Source organism: Malaclemys terrapin, chromosome 17 (assembly GCF_027887155.1).
Source record: "Malaclemys terrapin pileata isolate rMalTer1 chromosome 17, rMalTer1.hap1, whole genome shotgun sequence".
Classification (NCBI taxonomy): Eukaryota; Metazoa; Chordata; order Testudines; family Emydidae; genus Malaclemys; species Malaclemys terrapin.
The window spans coordinates 10,711,829-10,735,683 of NC_071521.1; the positions used below are offsets into that span (position 1 = coordinate 10,711,829).

Sequence of the window (23,855 nt, forward strand, 5' to 3'; positions counted from 1 at the left end):
CAGAAGAATTTAGTTCTAGTGAACATGGCACATAGTGACCGTTCAACTCTGGGTCCCACATGTCTAGTAGAATCCACTCTCTCCTCACAAGGTGTAGATTTTGCTTCTCTGGGTGTCTGATTTGGAAGGTAGTTGTATTATGGATCATTCAGATAAAACAATCCAACGGGGGAGGCTGCTCAGATCAATCCTTAACTTATGAAGTATAAAAAAGTAACCGATAAGCAGATGAACCCACTATAATGGTCTAACATTTCTAGCCAGATCCATTGTGAGTGTAAATTGGCGTACCTTCAATGAAGTCAAAGGAGCTATGCTGATTAACATTAGAGGAGGATTTGGCCTCTTGTCTTTAGTCTTCTTTTCAGCTAATGAAAGTTTTCCATTTCATACTGGCTGGGAAGCTTTGTATCTTGTAAATGGTATTGCTGGGCATGGTACAAGGAGATATCATGCCAGCTAGTGGTAATTGGGCTCTTGGGTGCTTTTGCCCACCATATAAGGTCTTTGTATGGATTGTATGGATCTGTTTGTTTCCTAATCAAGTTGTGATTACAGCTACTGGTAATTTGTTCTTTGCAGATTCTGCCAGTCCTTTCTCTGTGGCTGGCCTGCTCCTGTGGGCCCTCTGGTGAGAGTCCTTGCTTCTGCAGTAATCATGAGAGGCTGGGAACATTGCAGCTACCTAAGTCTGCCTAGGATTGTATTTGACTGTACAATTCCAGTTACTATACTCTAGTGCTCCTGCTATGACCAATTTGGGCAGCTGCCTTCAGGGAGCCCTCCTCCCCACATTGTCCTTTCCACAGCAGATTAGCAGGTGTTCTAGGGTGACCAGATGTCCCGATTTTATAGGGACAGTCCTGATTTTTGGGTCTTTTTTTTTATATAGACTCCTATTGCCCCCCCCCCCCCCCCAGTCCCAATTTTTCACATTTGCTGTCTGGTCTCCCTAAGGTGTTCTCAATACCTTTCAGCAGGCACGAGGAGAGGCAGCATTATTCTAGAATGCAAGACTGAACAGCAGACACAGATGAGTGTGTGACAATTGTCAATTAATACTTTAAGCATTAGTACACTGAATGCTCACTAGAGGGCAGCAGTGCTCTTTCTAATTTCTCAGCGCTTTCATATTTCTTGTGCAATTTCCCTTGCTCAGTGGGTCAGATGTAAAGTTAAATGAATCGTTTCAGGAAATGACCTTGAGGGGGTACACTTTATTGTCTATTAACTTTCCTTAGTGGTTGTCATTATAGAGAGACAAGCATGAAGCAGATTCAATTGGGGCGGCTCTGAAGGCCTATGACAGCTGGCAAAGTGTTCCTGAAGGGTTGCTTCCTGTGTGCTTCTCCCAATGAAGAAGAGATCTCCAGAGAGACCAGCCCCAGGTTGTTTTATGAACTGATGCTTAGTCTCTATTACAAGTCTCTGATACATAAATGAATTGAGTCAATACGCTATTCTGGATAGTAGCACAGCATGACACTGGCGTCCGCTCCATGAGCCCTCTGGGACACGCTCCTTATTCTCCTTCCTCTTCCTGAGGGATCCTCACTGCCTCAGAAGGCAGCATATTTAAATCCTTGGATTGACCAAATGGAGGGGGGCTCTGGCATTGCCTCAACAAGTGCAAGTCTGAATGGGATCTGTCATCCCCATTTCCTCTCCTCAACCTTCTGCATAGCTTTCTCCTGTGAGTCACATTCCGCCCTGGTATGCACAACACAGACAGTAGCTTGCATTGAAGGCAGTGGGATCTGCACATGTCTATCCAGGGCAGAACAGGTCCTTTTACATCAAAGAGAGTTACTGATACTTAATGAAAAACACCCTATGTAGTAACTGCTCTGTTCCTGTATTACCCAATATCACTCTATCTCTCACCTTACCCTACTCTGAAAAGTGACCATATCAGAATAGCCTCTTCATACTCAATAGGGCTGCTTCCTCTGTGTATTCACTGTCAGATCTGCTTACAGTACTGACTACAATATGTGTTCACTATTTCTTATTCCTATAGCCCTGCAGAGTCAATACAGCTCAGCAGGGCTAATGACAAGGTTCCCCCAGCTGGCAGCTGCCCAAGGCTCTTTATGTGGGGAGAATCTTCACCAGTGAGAGGAGGCTATAAAAATATAATACGTTACAGGATTTGTTACCCTTCCACCCTGCGCTCTGTAGGGCTGCTGGGAAGGAGTCAGGCCCAGAGAAGCACCCACTGTGATCCAGGGGGAAAGCTGCTAAAGACACAGTTCTCCCCCACCCCTGCCAAACTCTGTGCATGGATCTTGGGGTCATGACTGGGCTCTGTTATTAGTGACCAGTGTAATTGCAGTATAACTTCACTGAAAGCAATAGAGTTGCTCTATGTTTACACCAATGTAAACAAGGAGAGAATCTGTCCCAATATCATTTCTGATTTTTAAACAAAGAACAAACAAAACCAAAAAAAAAACCACTCAGGGGTTGAGTCTCCTCACGGAGCAGGCATAGAAGTCTCATTCTGAGCAGTAGCGGGCATGAAACACATCATATCTCCACTGATGTAGATCTTATACAAACACAAAGCTCAGGCTGGCTTTGTTTATGGAACTTACAGCAATTTAAACAAAGTGTAATTGTCACATGGTCAGTTTTTTAAAAAGCAGTAAAGTCAGGGCATGTGCCTCCTATATACTGTACCAAGGTGCATAAAATGTGGAGCCTAAACAACTTGGCTGTGTCCCTTTAAAAAGTGACCAATGCCTAGAAAAATATCTAGGTACCAAATACCTGAGTTGATATGTGAGTAGTAAGTACCATCTATGGGCTAAAAACACAACAGATTTATTTACTGCTAATACCTGGCATCATCAACAAGTTGGAGGTGCTTGTGTAATGCGTGTCTCTACCCACGTCTCATAGACAAGTTAATCTTCAAATAGGATTCTATTAATTTCAGTGCAAACTGGTGCCATCCTCCCTTGAACGCAGTGACAGTATCCTGTTACTGCCACTAGAGGACACCAGAGTTTCTCTCCTTCCATGTCAAGATTGTATCCTTAGGGCTTATTGATGTCACTATGGTTCTGGAACAGAAATTAAAATGAGTGCATGCATGACGATATTTGGTAAAGAAATGTCTAGCTGAGTGTTATGGCAAGTTAGTTTTCTGTTGATATTGCAGATCCAGTTCTAGCAAAGGGGTCTTATTGCTCATGAGGAAAAAGAGGCAGATTCTGATCTCATTTGCATCCGTGTAAATTCAGAGAAACTCCATTGACATCCAGGGAAGTTGTTCTGAATTGACACTGGCATAGCTGAGAGTGCAACATGTGTTAAGGTTTAGGCCTGCGTGACCTGTTATTTGGATGCTCTGTGGTGTTTCCTGGCAGTGCAACTGCCCAATTAAAGCTTAAAATATGCAGGAAGTTGCATAAACTACAGACCTGCTCCCATTGTAGTTAACTGGAATTTTTCCATTGACTTCAATGACAGCAGAATTGAGCCTTACGAGCCTAAGCCTGGAAGATGCAGGGTATCCTCAACTCCCACCGAATCTCTCAGGAACTGAGGGATTCAGCATTTTGCAGGAGGTGTTCAGCGCTTTGCAGGTTTGGAGCAGCTACACCTGCTTTATAGAGCTCCTTATTGTGTTCTTGAGACAATGTGAAGTTCCATTCTTGGGGGAGTAAAAAAATCTGGAGTAACTATCAAAGCCAGTGGAATTACTCTGCATTTACACTGCTGAAACTGAGAGTGGAATTAGCCCATAAGCAATAACATTGGACAGAATGAAGAATAAAACATTTTAAATGGAATGTAAAGAGCACCCCATCCCCCCATTTATTATGTATAAGGCACCATGTATGGGGCCATGGCTGTTTCTTTTAAAATAAATTACATCTCACTTTTCAGAATATCCTAGATGTCACTGCCCAGCCCCTTAGTGGGTGTAAATCGACCTAGCCCTCATGGTTGGAGAGAAAAGCTGGAAAACGTGAAGCGTGTGCATCCTAAAGGCTCAGAAACCAGAAGGTAACTAAAAAGAACCCAACGTTTGTTTAAAATCTCATGAATTTTGAGGGCCGGCCTCAGGATTTTTGAATGATTGAGACTGGCAATACTGCATACAGCTGTGTTTGGGGGTCTCTACTGGGTTTAATCCCTCCCTGACCCATTGTCAGGGGGTCTCTCCCTGGGGTTAGTGCCTGGCTGTCAAGGGGTCTCTCCCCAGCGGTAATTCCGCCCCCCCACCCCCACCCCCGGGCCTGGTTCTCAAGGGGTCTCTCCCTGAGGTTAATGGCCTCTGGATGTCAGAGGGCCTCTTGCTGCAGTTATTGCCTGGTTCTCAAAAGGTCTCTCCTGAGGTTAATGTCCACTGTGCCCAGATGTTGGGGGGGAGGGGGGGGCTTTCCCCAGGTTAGTATCCCCCTGGTGTCAGGGGTACTCTCTCTGGGTGTTAGGGGTGCTCTCCGTGGTGTCAAGGGTTAGTGCCCGCTGGGTATTAGGGGTCTCTCCCTAGGTTAGTGCCCTGCGGGTGTCAGGGGCTTTCCCCAGGCTAATGTCCTTGGGGTATTGGGGGTCTCTTGCCAGGTGTCAGGGGTTCATCCTGGCTTAGTGACCCCCTACCCCAGCAGCTGTCAGGGGGTCTGTCCTTAGGTCTCAGGGGCTTTCAGTGAGTTAGTGCCTCTGGGTATCAGGGATCTCTCCCTAGGTGTCAGGGGGTCTGTCCCTGGGTATCAGGGGCTCACCCCTGGTTAGTGCCCCCCCTAGGTGTCAGGGGGTCTGTCCCTGGTTAGTGCCCCCTCAGGTGTCAAGGGGTCTGTCCCTGGTTCGTGCCCCCTCAGGTGTCAGGGGCTCACCCCTGGTTCGTGCCCCCCCCCAGGTGTCAGGGGGTCTGTCCCTGGGTGTGAGGGGCTCACCCCTGGTTCGTGCCCCCCCCAGGTGTCAGGGGGTCTGTCCCTGGGTGTGAGGGGCTCACCCCTGGTTCGTGCCCCCCCCAGGTGTCAGGGGGTCTGTCCCTGGGTGTGAGGGGCTCACCCCTGGTTAGTGCCCCCCCCCAGGTGTCAGGGGGTCTCCCTGGGTGTCGGGCTCACCCCTGGTTAGTGCCCCCCCCCCAGGTGTCAGGGGGTCTGTCCCTGGGTGTTAGGGGCTCACCCCTGGTTAGTGCCCCCCCCCAGGTGTCAGGGGGTCTGTCCCTGGGTGTTAGGGGCTCACCCCTGGTTAGTGCCCCCCCCCCAGGTGTCAGGGGGTCTGTCCCTGGGTGTTAGGGGCTCACCCCTGGTTAGTGCCCCCCCCAGGTGTCAGGGGGTCTGTCCCTGGGTGTTAGGGGCTCACCCCTGGTTAGTTCCCCCCCAGGTGTCAGGCGGTCTGGCCCTGGGTGTCAGGGGCTCTCCCCGGCGCTGCCGTGCCCCGGGCGGGCGGCAGGGCGCGCTGTGAGCGGCTGCCTGGCCGTCTCTTCCCGGCCCGGCGGAGGGCGGGGGGTGGCTGCGCCGCCGCCGCCACCACCGCGGAGCCTACAGGCCGCCGCCGCAGTGTCTCTGCCGGATCCAGCCCGGCGGCAGCAGCAGGAGGCGGCGGGTCGGAGCAGGGCGCCCCGGCCGCTCGCTCCTGCTGGGCTGGGCCTGAGCCCTGGGGTCGGAGCGCGGAGCCCGGCCCCGGCCCCGACATGTCCGGCAGGATCGAGAAAGCAGGTGAGCGGGCGGGCGGGCGCGCAGGAAAGGCCGGGGCCGCGGCGGGGGAGGCCGGGCGCTGCTCCCCCTACCCTGGGGCCAGCCGGGCGGCTTCCACCGGGCCCGGACGCTGCTGCTCCCCATCGCCGGCCGGGCTCGGGGGCGCAGAGCCCGCCTGAGGCGGCCCGGGGCCTGCCGGGAAGGGATGGAGGCCGGGCCGGCTGTCCTAGGCTGGGGGGACTCTCCCGTGAGGGGGGACGGGCCCTGGGGGGCAGCGGGGGATGTGGAGCCCGCGGGGAGTAGGACACATGGGGGGAAGGGAGAGAGAGCGGGGGGAGGTGCTGGGCTGGGGACCCCCCATCCGAGGGGCCGGGGGTTGCAGTGCGGTGGGCTGGGGCTGGGGCTCGTGTTTCTGCGGGCTGGGTGTTCGCAGCGCACGTCGGCAGGGGGAAGAGCTGGCGGTGGGAAGTCTCCTGTCAGGAGTCAGATCTCGGTGCGCTTAGCCCTGCCTGCCCGCTGCCTTCCGTTCTCAGGGGACGGAGAGGTTGTCCCAACGCTACTTCTCTCCCTCGGCGGTTTCCTGGGTTAACTGCCCGGGTCTGCGTCTTGCTTCTGTTACCTTTGTGTATTGGATCACTCCGAGTGACTTGTGCCTTTGAAAGCATCCTCCTGGCAAGATATTTACCTTCTCTCTCTCTAGATCTCTTTTCTGTACTGTTGGGATAGGGCTGTCCCAGAAAAGGCTACTGAACCTGAATACTATACTCACACACACACACACACCCTTACTGGTGAGAAGGTCAGGACTATTTCATAAATATCTTATCTATTTCTCTCTCTCTGTGTTGTTTTGCACACCCCAGCACGTTGACAGTCATTTGAATTTAACAGTCTGTAAACCTGTGGCACTGTGAAGTTTGTGGCCTGCACATGATGATTAATTGTAAGTTACTAAACTTTTCTGTTGTTGGTAATCAGATGAGAAAAGATGAGTCTGTAGGCATATTTCAGAGAGAACTTGCTCACTTTTTCCTATCCTCCTTGCAAAGCTCTGGAGTCAGGCTGGGGTGACTGCAGTACAACGAGCAGTTAGCAGGGTGCTCTTCCTGTTCTAAACCTGGATACATAATTGAAAAATACTTACACATGAATCAGATTGTCTCCGTACTCCTGGAAATCATGTCAGGTTCTCAGTTATCATTTGATATGGCTGAATGCCCCCTGCTTCTCCATGTAGCGTAAGTGGTATATTTAAAGATTCAATTAGTGTATTGCAAATTAAACAGTGAATTTATTTAGTTTAATTATGCTGCATTTAATTAGCAAGAAAAATCAGAGTTGTGGTTTTCCTTTCAAGGAACAGACAGTTTCCTGTGGGGCAGGTACAGCAGGGGAGTGTGAGGAGTATAGTATTCACGTTCAGTAGCCTTTGGTTAGGCCGTATCTTTTTAGCAAAGGTGCTAACGTTGGTGGCAGTGTTTTTGGTTTTTGATCATTCAGATTCATTTTGTTCTGGCTTCTGAGCTGTCTTGCATCAGAATGCATTTTCCTGTGCTATGGTTCTGGAGCGGCCCCAAGGAATAGGTGAATGTAGTTGCCTGCTAGCCATCTTGTAAGTACAGTACATAGGGTTGGAGACATGCCTCAGCACTAAGTTACTGTCTAACTAGTGTGCATCGCATCATAGGACAAGTGTGATTCCAGAAATACCATATGTTAATCCATGCATGATTTCCCTAGGATTTCTCCCATAGCATCATAGCAAAATGCTACACTCTGGGATCCTGCATATACTTTTTAAATGTTTATTAGTATATCATTGTTGTTCATCCCAGATAAACTAGGTAAGATTTGAAAGCGTTAGCATGCATAGATGTGTGGTCAGCTCCAAAGGAATTGGCACCTGCAGTGGTGAATTTTGATTGTGATCTTCATAATTATAGATAGTAACATAGGCAGTAACTGCAGTTGTATAAGCAAGTGATCCCATTTTATTTACTCGTGTGCAGTAAATAACACTGTCAGAATAGTTAATATAACCCAACAGCAACAAAAGTAAAGAGAAGTACAAAGAAGGAAGATGAATCAGTCTGCAGAGAGGGGCGAGTGCAGTGCTGCTCTGTAAACAATAAACAGAGAGGCCATCCATATTGTATAAAACGCAGATGCCAGGCAAGCTATGAGCCTGACTTTTCAGTGTGCTGAGAATCCATTGAAGAGCTTGGAGCATCTTGCAGGATCCTGGCCCTGTGCAAATACTGTAAAATGTACAATTGTGAGGATGCAGTGGGTGAAGCCTTTGTGCAGAAACGTTCAGGAGATTGTCTGTAGCAGACACACATTGTTGTGGCAGTTCGCTCTGTAAGGGAAATTGTCCTTCAACTGTTTGTAGTTCTATTTCTCAAAGGAAAGAATCTTTGATAGAAAATCCACTTCTAAGTCAAACCAGGAGACTTAGGGGCCAGCCACTTCAGTAATATATACTCATGGTACTGAGGGTGAGGAGGGTACGTATTATAATCAGCATAAGTTTAATCACTAGTGTCACCTAATAAACATAGTCTGTGACATTGGAGAGAAATTTTATCCCTATCCTATTGCAAAGTGTACAATAGCAGATTAAAGATGCACTGAAATACAGAACCATATAGCAGGTGCCAAGGGGCTAAAGCCTGCACTTTGTATACATCTTTCACTGTAGACATTCTTATGAGAGTGCCAATATACGGTAGATCCATTTATGTTGCAAATTAAATATGAAGTTGCCAGTGATAAGGAGTGATACTGGATATCTTCAAAGCTGGCTTAGGCTTTGAATGACTTTTTTTCTAATTATCCATACTGAGTGGGAGGGAGAGAACATATGTCCAGTCTGGCTGAAAAAAAGAGAGCATATCTTACCTTTTGCAGTATGTGGGGGTCCTGCTTCTGTCTGATATAAGAGGATATTAACTATCCCAAAAACCGTTAAGCTATAGCATTTAATAAAAGCTAGTAAGACACAATAATAAATAATAGCTGCCATCCTGTTGGCCAAGGAAGAGTGGACAAGGCTCCCTTTGGAGTCTGTCAGTACCACTAGTGAATAAAACAGGGTCACTATAGAGCAGTTCAGAGCACTGTTTTGGCGACATGGGGTTCCATGTGGCAATGCGGCACATGATGATACATTCAATTTATTGGCATTAGATTTTCCACATCCCTTAGGCTCAAGTCAGGTGACTCTTCAATACTTCCTTAAAGCAAATCCTCTATGTTCTCCATTTCAGGTAGGAAATACATATTAGATTATCTTCTCTTCCTTTCTCCAGTTCTGTGTTTGCAGCTTTTAACCTTGACTTTCAGTGAATAGTTACAGTAATTCTCAGGGTTGCCTTAGTTTTTGTTTGTATGAAGTCTGTTTCCAGTATCCCAGATATAACACCACCATTCCAGACCTGTGCCATTCACCCAATTGATCTAGTCAATGTTGCAATTTTGAGCTAAAATCCAGAATGGGGTTGCTGTGAAAGAGCAGAGAAAGCTGCAGACTTTGCTTGATTTGTTTATTACCAGGGATGAATTCATTAACTTATCTGGTGGATCACAGACTCCAGGGAGCTGAATTATCCTGCATCCTTCAAATCTATGGGAAAAGAGAGAGCAATAAAATGCAATCAAACCTTGGCCTAGAAATCAAAAATTCCCCTGTGAACAGGGTCCATTTGATAGTCTCTTAGAAAACATGGATTTCAGTAGATTGAATGAAACTTTATGCCAGGTTGCTGTTATCTTCCATGCATACTTACATTCTTAACCTTAACAGTGTTTAGGAAGCTCTTTAACACCTCTATACATTTGTCTTTTCAGAAGCAGGTTGTTGGGGTATAGGTACAAGTTGCTTTGTGGCGATTGTGTTATCTGGTGGGCATGAAAATTTTTGCTCAGCTCAGTGGCCGACTGCAGGTATTTTTTTTCACAGCAGACGAAGGCATCAAACATCGTTGTCTTCAGCTCTTTCTTATATGTTTAAGTAGTTCAGTAAAGTTGTAAAATCTCCTGCTTTTTAAGCTGTCAGCATAAACTTCTACAGGAAATCCCAAGATAACTTTTCTTATGGGAAATAAAAAGACACAACACAATGCAACTGGCAAGAATTTATACGTCCTGATGGGAACTTTATTGTTCAGCCAGAGTCTTTCACGTTGACTTATGCCGTGTTGAATTGTGCATATTTGAATGGTGGAGTATTGAGATGAAATTTATCAGTACATTAGTTTTTTTGTCTGTTGGATCATTTGAAAAGTAAATTCATAACTATCAAGGACTCTTCTACCTTTCATCACCTCTTCATCATTTGCTCAATCTGGAAATTATCCCATGTTGACTCCTTATTTTCATATCAATATAGTCTTCCACAGTCCCTTCCACATTGGACTGAATTGTATTTAGGCAGATTTACTGGGGAGATGTGTCTCTCTGTTTCCACCACTGTACCAAGTTCTTAGATATGAAGGAAGACTTTCAAGTTAATTAGAAGTTCTGCATTTGACCAACATAATGCCCCTTTTCCAGCTTAGTGCCTTTCAAACAAAGTAATAATCTTCTGGTGAAATGTCTTGACCTGGAAACTGGAGATTAAACGCTCTCCACTGCCTGCATCCTTGTATGGACTCAGTTCATCGTCAGGAAGGCTGATCAGTTGGTATCTTTCAGTACTCACACTTCCAGCATCTCCTGCATTCTTCATTGAATTCCATTCCCATGTTGTCATCATACAGACATTTTACTGAAAATTAAGTTTGTGTTAAAAAGTCTTGCCTAGTTGTGTGTAGAGTCAGGATGTAGAGATACAAGGCAAAGATCATGACTTGACACTTCCCAGAGAGCTTGGTACAAAGAGTGTTTCACATTTTTAAAAGATGTTGGGTGTAAGCTTGATGGGTTTTGAAAACAGCTTGGCTTCAAAACCACACTGTTAAAAAATGTAGCCTGCGGGCTCACAGGAGCAAGGTTGAGATGCTCATAATGGTTATAAGAAAGGAGTGGGTGGGGGAAAAAGACAGCTGAAGTCCAGTGGAATGCGAGGCAGCTGGATTGTGACTTAGTCAACTAAAAAATTGAAATTGGAAACAATGGCTAAATTTATTTTCTGGGTGTGGGCAGTCATTTTGTGTTCTCTAACAAAGTGAGACTGAATTTCAGTGAATCCAAAAATATCTTTTGGTGTAATCCCACAGGTGCTTGCAGGAGCTCTCACTGGCTCTTGTTCACCTCCTCCTGGCAAGTAGAGAGAATATGGAAAGTTTACTTTTGATCAAGAACACGGCACAAATCTGTCTCATCTAGGCTCACAGCTTCATTTGCAAAAACATGCCCCATTTATAATAGGCCTGTAATTTATCAGCACCAGCTTGAGTTGTCACAATCTATTGCATGAGTGAAAGAAGACATTTGCTCCGGTGCTATGGATTCAAGGTGTGGCTATGCTATCGGTTTCCTTGGGGCTTCAGTTTTGCATTTAAAAGCTTTGAGTTGCAGTTGATACTTTCACCAGTACACCAATGACTACTCTGTCTATTGCATTAGTAGGTGTATCTCGTGCTATTTCCAGTGGTACTGGATCATCTTTGTATATGGAAGTTAGGAAAGCCCCAAAAGACGGAGAGGAAGAGAGAACTTGCCCTGTGTATCATCTCTTTAATGTGTAACATTTGCTTCTGAGCTGAGAATCTGTATACAAAGTGGCAAAATGAGTTTTTACAGTTGTTATAAACGGCTAAAAATGAGGGCTTACGGAGACTCTCACGGCATCTTACCTGCAGCTGAGCTAATGGTGGTTTTGTAAAGCAGAGGTCAGTGTAAAACCTGATCCATTTCTGAAATTTGTTTTAAAGGAGCTCTTGATTCCTAGCCCGGGAAATGTCTTTGTGTTTTATTACCTGGCGGTAGGAATGGCATCCAGTGGCTGATCAGACTGAATCCAAAGCTCTCATTGCCTATTCATGTTGCAGCGGATTCATCGATGTTCCCCTCTACTGCTATTGAAAGGTGGCAGACGGAACTAATTAAAACATCCTTGTACAGCAATGAAGGTGAAATGATGGAACACATCACTGTTGTTCTGTGCCAGATAAAACACCAGAAACCATGCAGTTTCCATGTACATGAGAAGCTAATAAATTACATGTGATAGCCACAGGCAAGGTGACTTAATAGCCTTCATTCTCCCCCCCGTTGACTATCTTACATAGTTAGGATAAATTCAGAGGCCCTAATTTGTTCCATTTCCCCCTAGCCAATTATCCATAGGGTTTTTTTCAGAAGCTAATGCTCAGGGGTTTCAGCAGTAGTAGAGGCAGTGCCAATTTGCAAAGAAGTTAAATCCCATTGACCTCTTATGTGCACTGTTGCCTAGTACTGGAAGGAATCTTTTCATTTAAATAGCCAGTGTACTTCTATGCCGACTTTGCATTAACTACAAAAAACCTCTACAAACATGCAAGCAAAGGGATTTCTCAGCTTCTGAAACATGTGCAGCAACTGGTTTTCCTACTGAAAGTAGTTTAGTTCGTAATTCGATACTTTTATATTATCCTTTACCTTTTGAACATTGGCAACTTTTGATTGTTTTATATCTGTCCTGTGAAATTCAGACTCTTAAGGCCTTGTTTAGGCTACGTCTACACTACCAGCCTGAATCGGTGGGTAGAAATTGATCTCTCGGGGATCGAATTATCGCATCTCGTCGGGACATGACATTCGATCCCCGAATGGACGCTTGTACGCCACCAGGGGAGGTAGGAGCAAGCACCGTCGAAGGGGGAGCCATGGAGGTCGATTTGCCATCGTCCTCACTGCGGGGTAAATCAGCTCTGATACGTTGAATTCGGCTACGCTATTCGCGTAGCTGAATTTGCGTATCTTAAATTGACCCCCCCCCCCATAGTGAGGACGTAGCCTTACACACAAAAGTTGCACCGCTTTAACTGTACTGATATAGTTGGACTGGTACAACCCCCGCAAGTGTGGACGTAGTTATACCAATGTAAAGGTACTTCTATTGGTATAACTTATTCCTAGGCAGGAAGGGGAATAAGCTATAGTGGGATAAAGCACCTTTATACCAGTATAATTGCATCCATGTTGTTGTTGTTACTTGTATTACTGTAGCCCCAAGAGCCCTAGTCATGGACCAGAACCCTACTGTGCTGGCGCTGTATTGATATAACTGTTTCTGTACAAAATTGCATGCCTGGCAGAAATAGTTACACCAGGAGTAAAAACTGTGCATAGACCAGTCCTAAGCTTTTCAAGACAGGGACTGTGGTCTCCTACCTTGTGTTTACACGGTGGCTAGCACAATAGGCTGCAGTTCTGATTGGGACTCTGGGCAATAATGTAATACCACAATAGTGTCATCCCACCTAGTGCTTTAGGACACCCTCCTCCCTTTTGTCTGTGATTAGATTTTTCTGAGGACTCTTTCTTAGCTTCTGGTTGGTTAAATCAGGCCAGCTGTTCTAGTGTCAGCAGTGAGTTTTCAGTCTCAAATCTGGTTGGTCTGTTCAGCTCAGGTTGCTCTATTTACATCAGTAAACAATACCATGATTCAGCCATCGCAACAATTGTAGTTTGTGTGACATAGTAACAGTATTTGACAGTCATCCAAAAATGGTGGCATTGACACTCCCCACCAGTGTCTGTGTAGCTGAGACTCTAAGGTGAGTAGCCAGCTATGTAGATAATGTTTTCACCCCTCAGCTCATAGAGAGACATATTACACAGAGTCTGGTCTTCCAGACCAGTTCCAGCAGAGCCTACTTCTGATAAAAAGACACACACCATTTATACAGCTTTCCATATTGGATATGATGGTCCTTCGTTTTCCTCTCTGTTCTGTTTCAAACATTGACTGTAACTATTGATGCTTCACTATTTTTTGAACTTCACCTCAGACAATGAAAATAATAGACTAATCAGCTTCTAGTCACACTCTCACTTTCTAGTTTCTGTATATTAGCAGGATCTTTCAACATTTGGGTTGGAAATATTGTAGGAATGTTATTTCCTTTAAAAAATATGAACAGCTTCCATTGCGGACAAAATAAATGTCAAAAACCTGATGGAAATGTTTCTGTTCATGCTAGTTGGTGTAAAATCTTGATTTTACAGAACCTAATTTGGGGGCATCAATTGCCCTGACTGTTCCATTAATTTGAATTTTCTTTCAGTCTGGTGCTGTGATAGTGGATCTGGTCAGAACTGCTGGGATGAATCGAGTATACATTCTGTCAGGAGTTCATGTATCTTTATTTACATCTAAATATAAGTTTTCTGTGTCAGCTGTTATAGGTAAAATGGGATTTTCACAGGTTGGAGCATGCTGCCCCAGGAACATTCTCCAACACTGCCATACAAACTGCCACTTCACTACTGCCTGGCAACTTTGCTCCTGAAATACCAGTGCTGCAGTCTGTACTCTTAAAGATATTTTTGAACACTATGTGTAGTTTGTGCCTATAGAAAAATGCTTCTACACAAGATTTCATTTACTTGAGAGAGCAGTACTGTCCTCACACAGCACACAGAGCAGCTGAATTCCAGTTCCTTTATATTGTATTGTAGTTCATGCATACAGCCCCTCGTTAACATTATCCCTTAATGTTAAATCCATTCGTGGTTGTTGCCACTGCTACCACTGTTCTTTGCTGGACCTTGGGAGGTAGTGTTTCCAGGCAGAAGTGGATGGGGACAGGGAAGTGTAACGGATGTAACAGGGAAGTGTAACAGATGTTCAGGAAAGGGAGCATTAATAGTCTGTATCTGAACATTCATTGACTCTAATATCATGGGAACTCTGACATACAATATGTGTGTGAGAATCAGTTTTACATTGTCACTTCATGTTATGTCAAATCTAGCAAAGTGACTTCAAGTATTATGGTATCTGACCTATAAGTAGCTAAACTGTCAGAATTGTCTCTGTCCTGGGCAGCTTCCTACTTGCATGCTTCTTTCACCTTTTTATTTCCCCTTAACTACCAAGGAGCATGGTCAGTTCGTTGTGAGTGAGCTGGCAGAGGAGAGGGCATGGTGCAGGGGTTTCGACTCATGATATTCTAGCAATCCAACATTTTCCAGCATCTTGCTTTATTTTCCCAGGAATAGGATCTGTGCTCATGCACGTTAGGGCTTTCCCAATGCTCTGAGACTGTCATACATTATGTGATTCAGGTCAGGGCTCCGGTAGTGCTGCAGGTGCCACTGATGAAACACTAGTGCATTATTATGTTTAGGGAGAAATACTAAGGGCCTGTCTTCTCTACAAAGTACTCCCGTGAAAGGAGACCATGTTACAATATGATTGTACCCCAACATGGGAAAGCGCATTCCATTTTGTATTGTAGAGAGGACCTTTAGATACTCCTCATGTCTCCAGATAGAAATGGAACTCAAGTCCTGCAGTGAGTGGATTTCATACTCCTGGGGAATTCTGTGCGTAAAAATTCTGCAAACTTCTGCATATTTTCTTTGTCAAAATAACACAATATAATTATCCTATTTCAATTATTTTGGTAATTTATTTCAAAATACCGGTCAGCAAGTGTGTCAACAATACAGACAAGAACAACAAAAGATTAAAGAGTTAAAGAAACCCCTACAACAACCCAGTTCCAGTTGGGGGATGCTGGAGAGGGCTGCATGGGGCCCCCAGAACCCAGATTCCTGCACTCCCTTCCCCTCAGAGCCCATTGTCATGGCACCCCCGGGCCCAGACACCTGCACCCTCCAGAACCCAGCCACAGGGCACCCCCTCGACCCAGACATCTGCAGCCCCCTTCCCCCAGAGCCAGCACTGGGACACCCCCAGAACCCAGACACCCGCACCCCTCTCCTCCCAAAGCCCAGCCATGGGCACCTTCAGAGCCTGGGCACTCACACCCTCCCCTTCCCCCCCCCCCAGGAGCCCAGCTGTGAGGCAGTCCCCAGCCTGGACACCCAGAGCCAGCTGCCTCCGTCCAGCTTCTTTACTGTCCCTTTGGGGGATGTGGTGCTGTGCGGTCCTGCCCTTCCTCACCCTTTGCCAGAGCGGGGTCCCTTGTGCCCTCTCCCATCCTCAAGCTGGGCAGCCAGAGAGTGAGGAGCCGCCATCCCTGGTGGGCTGGGCACTCTGCTCCCTGCGAGCTGGGCTCGGCAGAGTCTAGTGGCGGCCAGCAGCTCTGCAGCCCCAATTCTGCAGGGGGAACATGGAATTTTGCGCAAATTCTGCCTTGCATAGTGGTGCAGAATTCCCCCAGGAGAAACTTAAAAATCAAAGGTTAGTTTTAAATATAGGGACTCTTGGGCCTAGTGTCAAACAATATATAAGGGATTCGAATTTCTCCACAGTGGAGAGATTTTAAACTTATTTCGTACGTGTATGCAGGGGGTTAAATTTGTATCTTGAGTTTTTGTCATGTGAATGTATTTCTGAAACATGCATAACACACGTAGCTTTAAAGTTAGTGACTGGATGCTGCAGTCTTGAATGTTTGCGAAAGTAGAGTGTATCATTATAGAATTTGACCAACGCACTTAATGTGTGGTTTTACGGCTGTTAACCTCTAGTTTTCAGACAATATCATCTTATTTACTCATCAGCCTGATTCTTAATACTGCCTTTACATTGTGTGGCGTATGTGGTTTTATCCTCCAATCTTTTGGGACTGTTTTCTGATGCATCTTCTAATTTACCAAACCACCCAGTCCCTCCTGTACAAGTGCTGTTAAAATAGCCTGAGGAATGTACTCCATATTTAGAAAGTTTCCTGAACATAAATGTCATGCAATAAAGGGCTTAGGGCAAGATCAATATTTTAGCTCTGGTTTTATAGTGCATTTCTACCAAGTCCAGATGATAGTGTTCTTTGAATCCTTTCAGTGTTCTTAAATGTGGACTTTGGCTAGTAGCACAGGGGTTCTCAAACTGGGGGTCGGGACCCCTCAGGGGGTTACGAGGTTATTACATGGGGGGGTCGCGAGCTGTCAGCCTCCACCCCAAACCCTGCTTTGCAGACAGCATTTATAATGGTGTTAAATATATAAAAGTGTTTTTAATTTATAAGGGGGGGTTGCACTCAGAGGCTTGCTATATGAAAGGGGTCACCTGTACAAAAGTTTGAGAACCACTGTAGTAGCACAATACTATTTGAAACACAAAAGTCTGCCGAAGTGATGGCTGTGCCTTTTTATTGGAGTTACACCTACATTAGCCAAAGTTTGTCATTTGGGGGACTTTGTGGACTTAACAGAGCTACTGTGCAGATAAATGGAATGGATTATGGAGTATGTGGTGGGACATGATGCAGACAGCTTCCTCTACATCTTCATGTAGTTTGCACACTTTGGTTTTGATCCCTGGAAGGGCTGAGTTCTCACAGGTTCCATGGATTTCATTGTGCCAGACTGTTTACACGTAAAGATCCCCCTCCTCTTCCTCTCCCCCCCCATGTTTTATCAGTCTTAAGTTTTCAGCTTCCTGAAAAAAATGCATTGATGATGCCTAGGGAAACTGAAGAACCCTTATAAAGTATTTTAAAGGAATTTAAGAAACATTTCAAGAAGCACTGTTTAAAATGGATTATCTATCAGAATGTTTTTTTTTCATTAGTCAATTTCAAAATAGTCAAGCTGACAGTGCCCCTTTAAAGAACCACTGACTCCTTGTGGGAAACTTTCATCCTGTGTGTTCAGAGAGAAGCCTGCTTATATGTAATATGTTTCAAATATTTTCCTCCTATGTCTTTGTTTGTGAAGGCCTGGACTACACACACAGCTGCACCAGTTTAACTAAAGGTGTGATTTTTATACTAGTTAAAGTGGTGCAGCTTTGTGTGAACACTCTTAAATCAGGTTAAACCTGGTTTATATCAGTTTACCTTGCATTGGTCAATTCACAGGTGTGAAATAGCCCCAGTCATAACCAGTTTTAAGCAAATATGAGAATGTCCACACGGGGTTGCACTGCTTTAACTTAAATTGTTTTTTAAACTGGTGCAATTTCTGTATGTAGACAAGCCCTAGGAAGATTTGGGTGGATATAGGTTCTTTGTTACTTGGAAGCTCATCAGCTCCTCCTTATTCCCCAGGTAAAGTCATTCCTGTGTGGACACACTTACATCAGTTTCAAATTGGTTCTATTGATTTAGCTTGTGCCTGTAAATTTACTGACACAAGGTGAACTGATGTAAACCAGGTTTAAATTGATTCAACAGGGTCCATGGACAAAATTGCACCAATTTAACTAAATGGGTGTAAAATCCCACCTTTAGGCTATGGCTACACTACAGAGCCTATAGCAATTCAACTGCGCCGCTATACCACTGCTAGTGCACAATTTTTAATCTAAGCCGATGGGAGAAGCTCTCCCGCTGGCAAGCACTGTCCAAATTGATGCTTAGATGGGTGTAACTTACATTGCTCGGGGGGTGGCGTATTCACATCCCTGGGTGACATAAATTATTGACCTAAACCGTAATGTGTACATAGCCTTAGTTAGACTGGTGCAACTTTGTGTGTAGACCAGGTCTGAAATATCCTTTTTTATATCTATGTATAAATATGCAGGGTCTTCAGTCTAAAAATTCCCAGAGCCTGTCAGATTCCTAGAGTTGTTGGAATTTTTCCCTGAGGGGACGGTCATCAAATGCTCCTACAGCAGCAAAATTCCACACTTGACCCAACTGTCCAACAGATGGGCCACTAGCAGAAACATTTTCCAAGTGATTGGATCACATTTGAGATTCTTTGGAAACTTTCCAGTAACTTCTGTTTAGAAATATCATGGAATCCAAAATAAATAAAACAAACTAACAGAAACGTAAGTTAAGAAACAGTAGCTTACTGAGATTGAGTTTAATAATACTTACAAGGAGTGAGATGGAAAATGTCAATAATAACAAAGAGCAATTGAGGGCTGATGTACCTTTGAGCTATTGGGCCAAATCTTGCAGTTCTTGCTCAGGCAAAATGCCCATTAAGATCAATGAGTGCTTTGCCCTCTAAGGCTTGTAGGATTTGGCCAATTATGTTTTCTTCTGACTTAAATTGGTTGAATAAGACCTCTGTTTCTCTGGGTATTTAGCTATACAGCTACAACACTTTTTTTCCTATGTTGAAACGTTTTCAAACAGATTGGCCAGGAAGGCAGTCTGAAATGAGGATTCAATATTGTTTCAATGAAACTGGGTTAAGTAGGGCTCAGATACTATATTGACTGGCCCAGTATAAGAACCTGAATAGAGTACGTGGAGGTGGGGAAGCTTTTGAGCTGTGTAACTTGAGGGTTTAGTCTTCATTAGTCACCTATTTCTGTCCTTGGTGTCCTGTGGGTTGTAGGTGTAGTTGTAGATTTTAATGATTCCTTGGGGCTATGGTTTCTTACTAACATAGTAATAATTAGTTTAGTGTGAACAAGTTGATTTAGCAAACCACTTGCTACACACGTCAGGCTAAACCGGAACTGGTCAGGACATTCCTCTATTTTTGCCTCTCACAGTTTGGCTTGCATTATATTTCTTTTGGCACAAAGAAAAACATGATGCTGCTTGAGTGTAGCGGCCACTGTAAGTGTTGTTACCGGACTCTCTAGGGGAGAAAAAAGAGTGGAGAAGACCAAAAAGAACCCCAAACAAAACTGTGTTATATGCAAATTGCTAGAGAGAGAGCTAAAGAAAAACCTATGGGCAGCAAAGCGTTCGCTTAATGTCAGTGTGGTTAATATTTACACAAACTGTCATCTCCCTTGTGCTGTTCAGACTAAGGAGAAACAAAACATCCCCCTCCATCAGCAAGGGATGACTCAACACCAGACTGAAAGGTGACTATATTACTGGCAAATAGTGCGTGTGTGTCATCTGTCTCATCCATGTCCTCTAAGACAGTAGTTCTCAACCAGGGGTCTGGGGCCCCCTAGGGGGCCTTGAGCGGGTTTCAGAGGAGCCTCCAAGTTGGGTCAGCATTAGACTCTCTGGGGCCCAGGGCAGAAAGACGAAGCCCTACCGCATGGGGTTGAAGCCCAGGTCCATGAGCATTGCCACCTGGGGCTGAAGCTGAAGCCTGAGCAATGTAGTTCATGGGGGCCCCTGTGGCGTGGGGCCGCAGGCAGTTGCCCTGCTTGCTAGCCCCTAATGCTGGTCCTAGCTTTTATATGCAGAAAGCCAGTTATTGTGGCATAGGTGGGCCATGAAGTTTCATGCTGGGAGGAGGGCGGGGAGGGGGGGGAGGGGCTCAGAAAGAAAAAGTTTGAGAACCTCTGCTCTAAGAAATTGAGGCACTTAAAATATAGAGCTGGAGTACCTTGGAAAAGCCTGCCAGGCCAATGCTCTCTGAATAGTTCTTTAAGAAGGGAGCTTGTTTAAAATCTGCAGTAAAATATACAAGAAAAAAATAAGCATTTAGGTGAATGTTTTTTCTTCTAAACTTGGACTCCGGTAGAACCAATTATACACATTCTGTATGTGTATATTGGCAGCTCTTTCACTTAGATTTTGTCCTGCTCTACATCCTTGTTCACCAGACCTCAACTCTTATGTGACTATTTCATAGTAATACTTACTACCTCCTTGGAGACAGCAGATGTACAATGAGTGATATGTATGTACAAGTTTCTCTAAGTTTTCATTTGGCTGGAAGCCTGGGAAATGCCAGGATGTTAAGGATTAAAACTCATCATTCTGACCAAAGACTGGTCTGGTATAACTTGCATCCTTGGCATAAGCCGTCTAGATCTTAGTGGCTCTTTACTAGATTAGCCACACAGGAAAAATAGATTTACCTGACAATTCTCCAGCATTACCACCTCCTTGCCCATGTTCACAGTAGTGACCTGAATATATATTTGATACTTCTTTCTGTTCTGTTTGAAGGTTCAAGAGAATTGTTTCTGACAGTTGAGCAAATTAGCTTGTCTATAAACCTTGAGGTTCTCTGGGTACAGAGGTGCATAATAGTAATAAAAGCTATGTTGACTGCTAGTATGGTGGTTTTAATACTGCTTGAGTTGTCTGAGTATTTATGGCCATTATAAATGACATGATCCAAGATTACTAATGTTTGGTCACCCAGACAGTCAGAATTCCACTATTGAGCTTCAAAAAATTTCCTGCATCAAATGAAACTGTGTTCTAGGAGAAACTAGCGTCTGTGCCCAAATCTTGTTAATATTGCTGCTGAAAAACAGTAATTACATCAGAATTTCTACAAGGATGTTGCAGAGTCTGGTGCCCATGGAGAATAATGGCAAAATGAGATTCACCCCTGGGCTACCAGCATTCCAGTGTGTAGAGCTAACAAACTTGACCTTTATTTACTTTTATTTGCTTTTTTCATTGAATACTTCTCAAATTAGGTATGTGATGTCTGAAAGCTTTTGACAGCCTAATCTGCCAAGTTTCAGCCACCACTATAATCATGTGAAGCTGTGATGGAAATGCCAGTGCTCCCTGGTATAAATGTCATGGATTTGTTTTCTGCGTTAAACTGGAAGAGCTGTTTTGTGTTGGTGCTGCACAGGAAGATCTTTGTTTTGAGGTGAGGACAAAGTGTTAAACTCCTGTTTCACCTCTTTCCCTCCAACCCTCTTAGTGACCTAAATTCCTGGGGATTGATGTAGCTGCAGTTGCGTTTTGTTAACTGGTGCTGCTGTGAAGAAGAGCCTTTGACTGCAGCAAGGTTTTCATTACTCATTTGTCAATACTGTCAGACTAAAACAAATTAAACCCGATAGAAAAGTTTCTGCTTTCTTTTTAAATGTACACAGTGCGGTTTCTTGTGCTCCCTCCCCCACAGTCTCACTATTTCATGCCCTCTGGCAGGGTGTTTGTGACTGTGCTATTGACTGGGACAAGTTGTTAGAGAAGACAAGGTGCCACTTTGCTGGCTAGGGAAAGAGAAGACGAACCCACCTGCCTTGTCTCTCTGTCTGTCAAGACTAATGCTTAGACTCTCCTAAAAAACCCAGAAGGAACTTAAAAGACCTGTGCTTCCGAACGGGTTTAACCCGATAGAGTTTGAATTTCACCCTGTTGGGATCTTGCCAGCTGAAGAATCTCCGGAAAATCAACCCATGTGATCAATGAAAAAGTGAGCCAGAGCTTCCAAGAGTTTGCTTGGCAGAGGAAAGACAGTTGAGGTTTTTAATATTTTTGTCATTTTTACATAGTCCTTGACACTGAAAATAAGACAAATCAGTTTGGAAGCATCACATCTGTTTACTGAAGCAAGTCACAGGCTTGCAGTAATTGTCTTGGCTCTTGGACCAAACGGGGGCGGCAGTTTGTCTGCCTGGATATTTTTTTTAAGTGATAATTACAAATGGAGTGCACGTCTCATTCTGAAATCCCTACAGAGAGGGGATGTCTGCTCTGCGAGATGGGAATGTTAATGATTTACATGTTTGTACACAGCGTGGGTGAGTGAATGAAACTAATACCTTTCATAGCAAATGAGAGGATTACAGACAACAAAATGCTTTCCTAGATGAGGCAGTGTTGTGGCGGAAAAATGAGATGCAATAGGTAGGAGGGGAAAGACTTGCAATGGTTAGAAATTTGATTCACTTGATCACACATTTCACGCTTCTCTGTGACAGATACATTTGTAGAATTGTAGTCACAATTGTGACCAAGCATTTTTGTTTAAGAGAAATGCCAACCACCTTCTAGATGTGTATTTTGTGGGAAATATTGGCATCTAGTCTTTCTTTCTCTCATACTTTCTGGGCTTTATCCATCTTGCTTTGTATGATCATGGTGTGAAAAATGATCAGCATAGTAATTTGTGAGGCATTCCCCCACCCCCCTTTGACTTAACATCCAGTGGGTATTAAGGAAATGTGCACTGCACAAACCCTAATGTAGACATGCTGCATTTAGCATAAAGCAGGACTTACAGGGTGACGCTTAATTTGGCAGTTTACGAGTGTCAGGGCTTGTCTACATTACCTGCTTGATTGACGGGCAGCGATCGATCCAGCGGGGGTCGATTTATGGCGTCTAGACTAGATGCCATAAATCGACCGCCGAGTGCTCTCCCGTTGACTCTGGTACTCCACCAGGGCAAGAGGCACAGGCAGAGTCGACGGGAGAGTGTCAGCCGTCGACTTACCGCAGTGAAGACACCGCAGTAAGTAGATCGAAGTACATCGACTTCAGCTACGTTATTCACATAGCGGAAATTGCGTAACTAAGATCGATTTCCCCCTCCTCCCTCTCTCTCCCCAGTGTAGACCAGGCCTAAGTGGCATTGGTGTAAACCCTGCCTCATGTGAGTGCAGCTTCTCTATGTCGAGTGTTTGGTGTGCTCACTGTGTGGAAAAAGGCAAGGACACATGGTATGGGTTTTAACCAGGCCACATCTCTATTAGTCAAATTATATCCAAGGTTCTCCTCCAGGGAACAGCCAAGTGCAGTCACTCAAGTGATCCTTTGCAAATTCTTGGGGGCTCCCACTGCAGCAGGAGCCAGTCATTACACTAGGAAAGTCTCTGGGCCCCTCCATTTGTCCGCTAGCATCCCTCTTCTTTTTGAGGACCTCGACCCCCCCCAGCCAGCACCAACATCAAGTTTATTGGAGGGGCAGCGCCCCCGGAGTAGTGCCCCAGCCTCTGGTTTGCATTTATCCCAGGGGGTTACAAACGATGCCTCAATCTCGCAAGGAGATGCCCTTGGGATGCCACTTAATTAATTACCTTTTTGGTTTTGGAGCCTAAATGAGCAAGTTCTTGCACTGGGCACCTGCCACAAGGTGGTGCCAGTATCAGCTTAGTGCTTCCACCTTACTCCACATGGGCTACTTAGGAGTTCAGCCAACCCAATACCAAGATCATCCATGTACAGATCAGCACCTATATCAGACAGGTGCCTCATGCCAGTGCAACTTGTCTACTTTAGGTATTTGTAGGTACACAGGTGCCAATTCATTAACACAGACAGGGCTCTCCTGAAAGAGCTTCAGTCAAATGAACCTTAGGGCCTAATTCTACAAGGTGCTGAGCACTGCCAGATTTCGTTGGCTTCACTGAAAGCTGTGGGCGCTGAAAGTTTTGCAGGATTGAACTCTTAATTAGCTATAACTATGGGGCACCTGTTTTGAGATTAAAACTGATTAGCAGATAATCCCAGAATGGGGTAATTTCATGCTTAAAAGATTAATTTTGTGTGGTTTTGAATTAAAGGGATA

At 44.9% G+C, this 23,855-nt stretch overlaps 1 protein-coding gene across 7 annotated transcripts in view; it reads left to right on the forward strand.

The window, feature by feature from the left end:
* The first annotated feature begins 5,479 nt into the window (after positions 1-5,479).
* RAPGEF1 (Rap guanine nucleotide exchange factor 1) overlaps positions 5,480-23,855 on the forward strand; it is a 126,030-nt gene continuing 107,654 nt past the window's right edge. For 6 of the 7 annotated variants that reach the window (XM_054007435.1, XM_054007436.1, XM_054007434.1 and 3 more), the window contains exon 1: positions 5,639-5,675. In XM_054007435.1, the coding sequence (XP_053863410.1) occupies positions 5,651-5,675 (25 nt within the window). In that variant the 5' untranslated portion in view covers positions 5,639-5,650. Of the gene's footprint in view, positions 5,676-23,855 lie in introns of all 7 variants that reach the window. The other variant, XM_054007438.1, reaches the window with a different exon arrangement.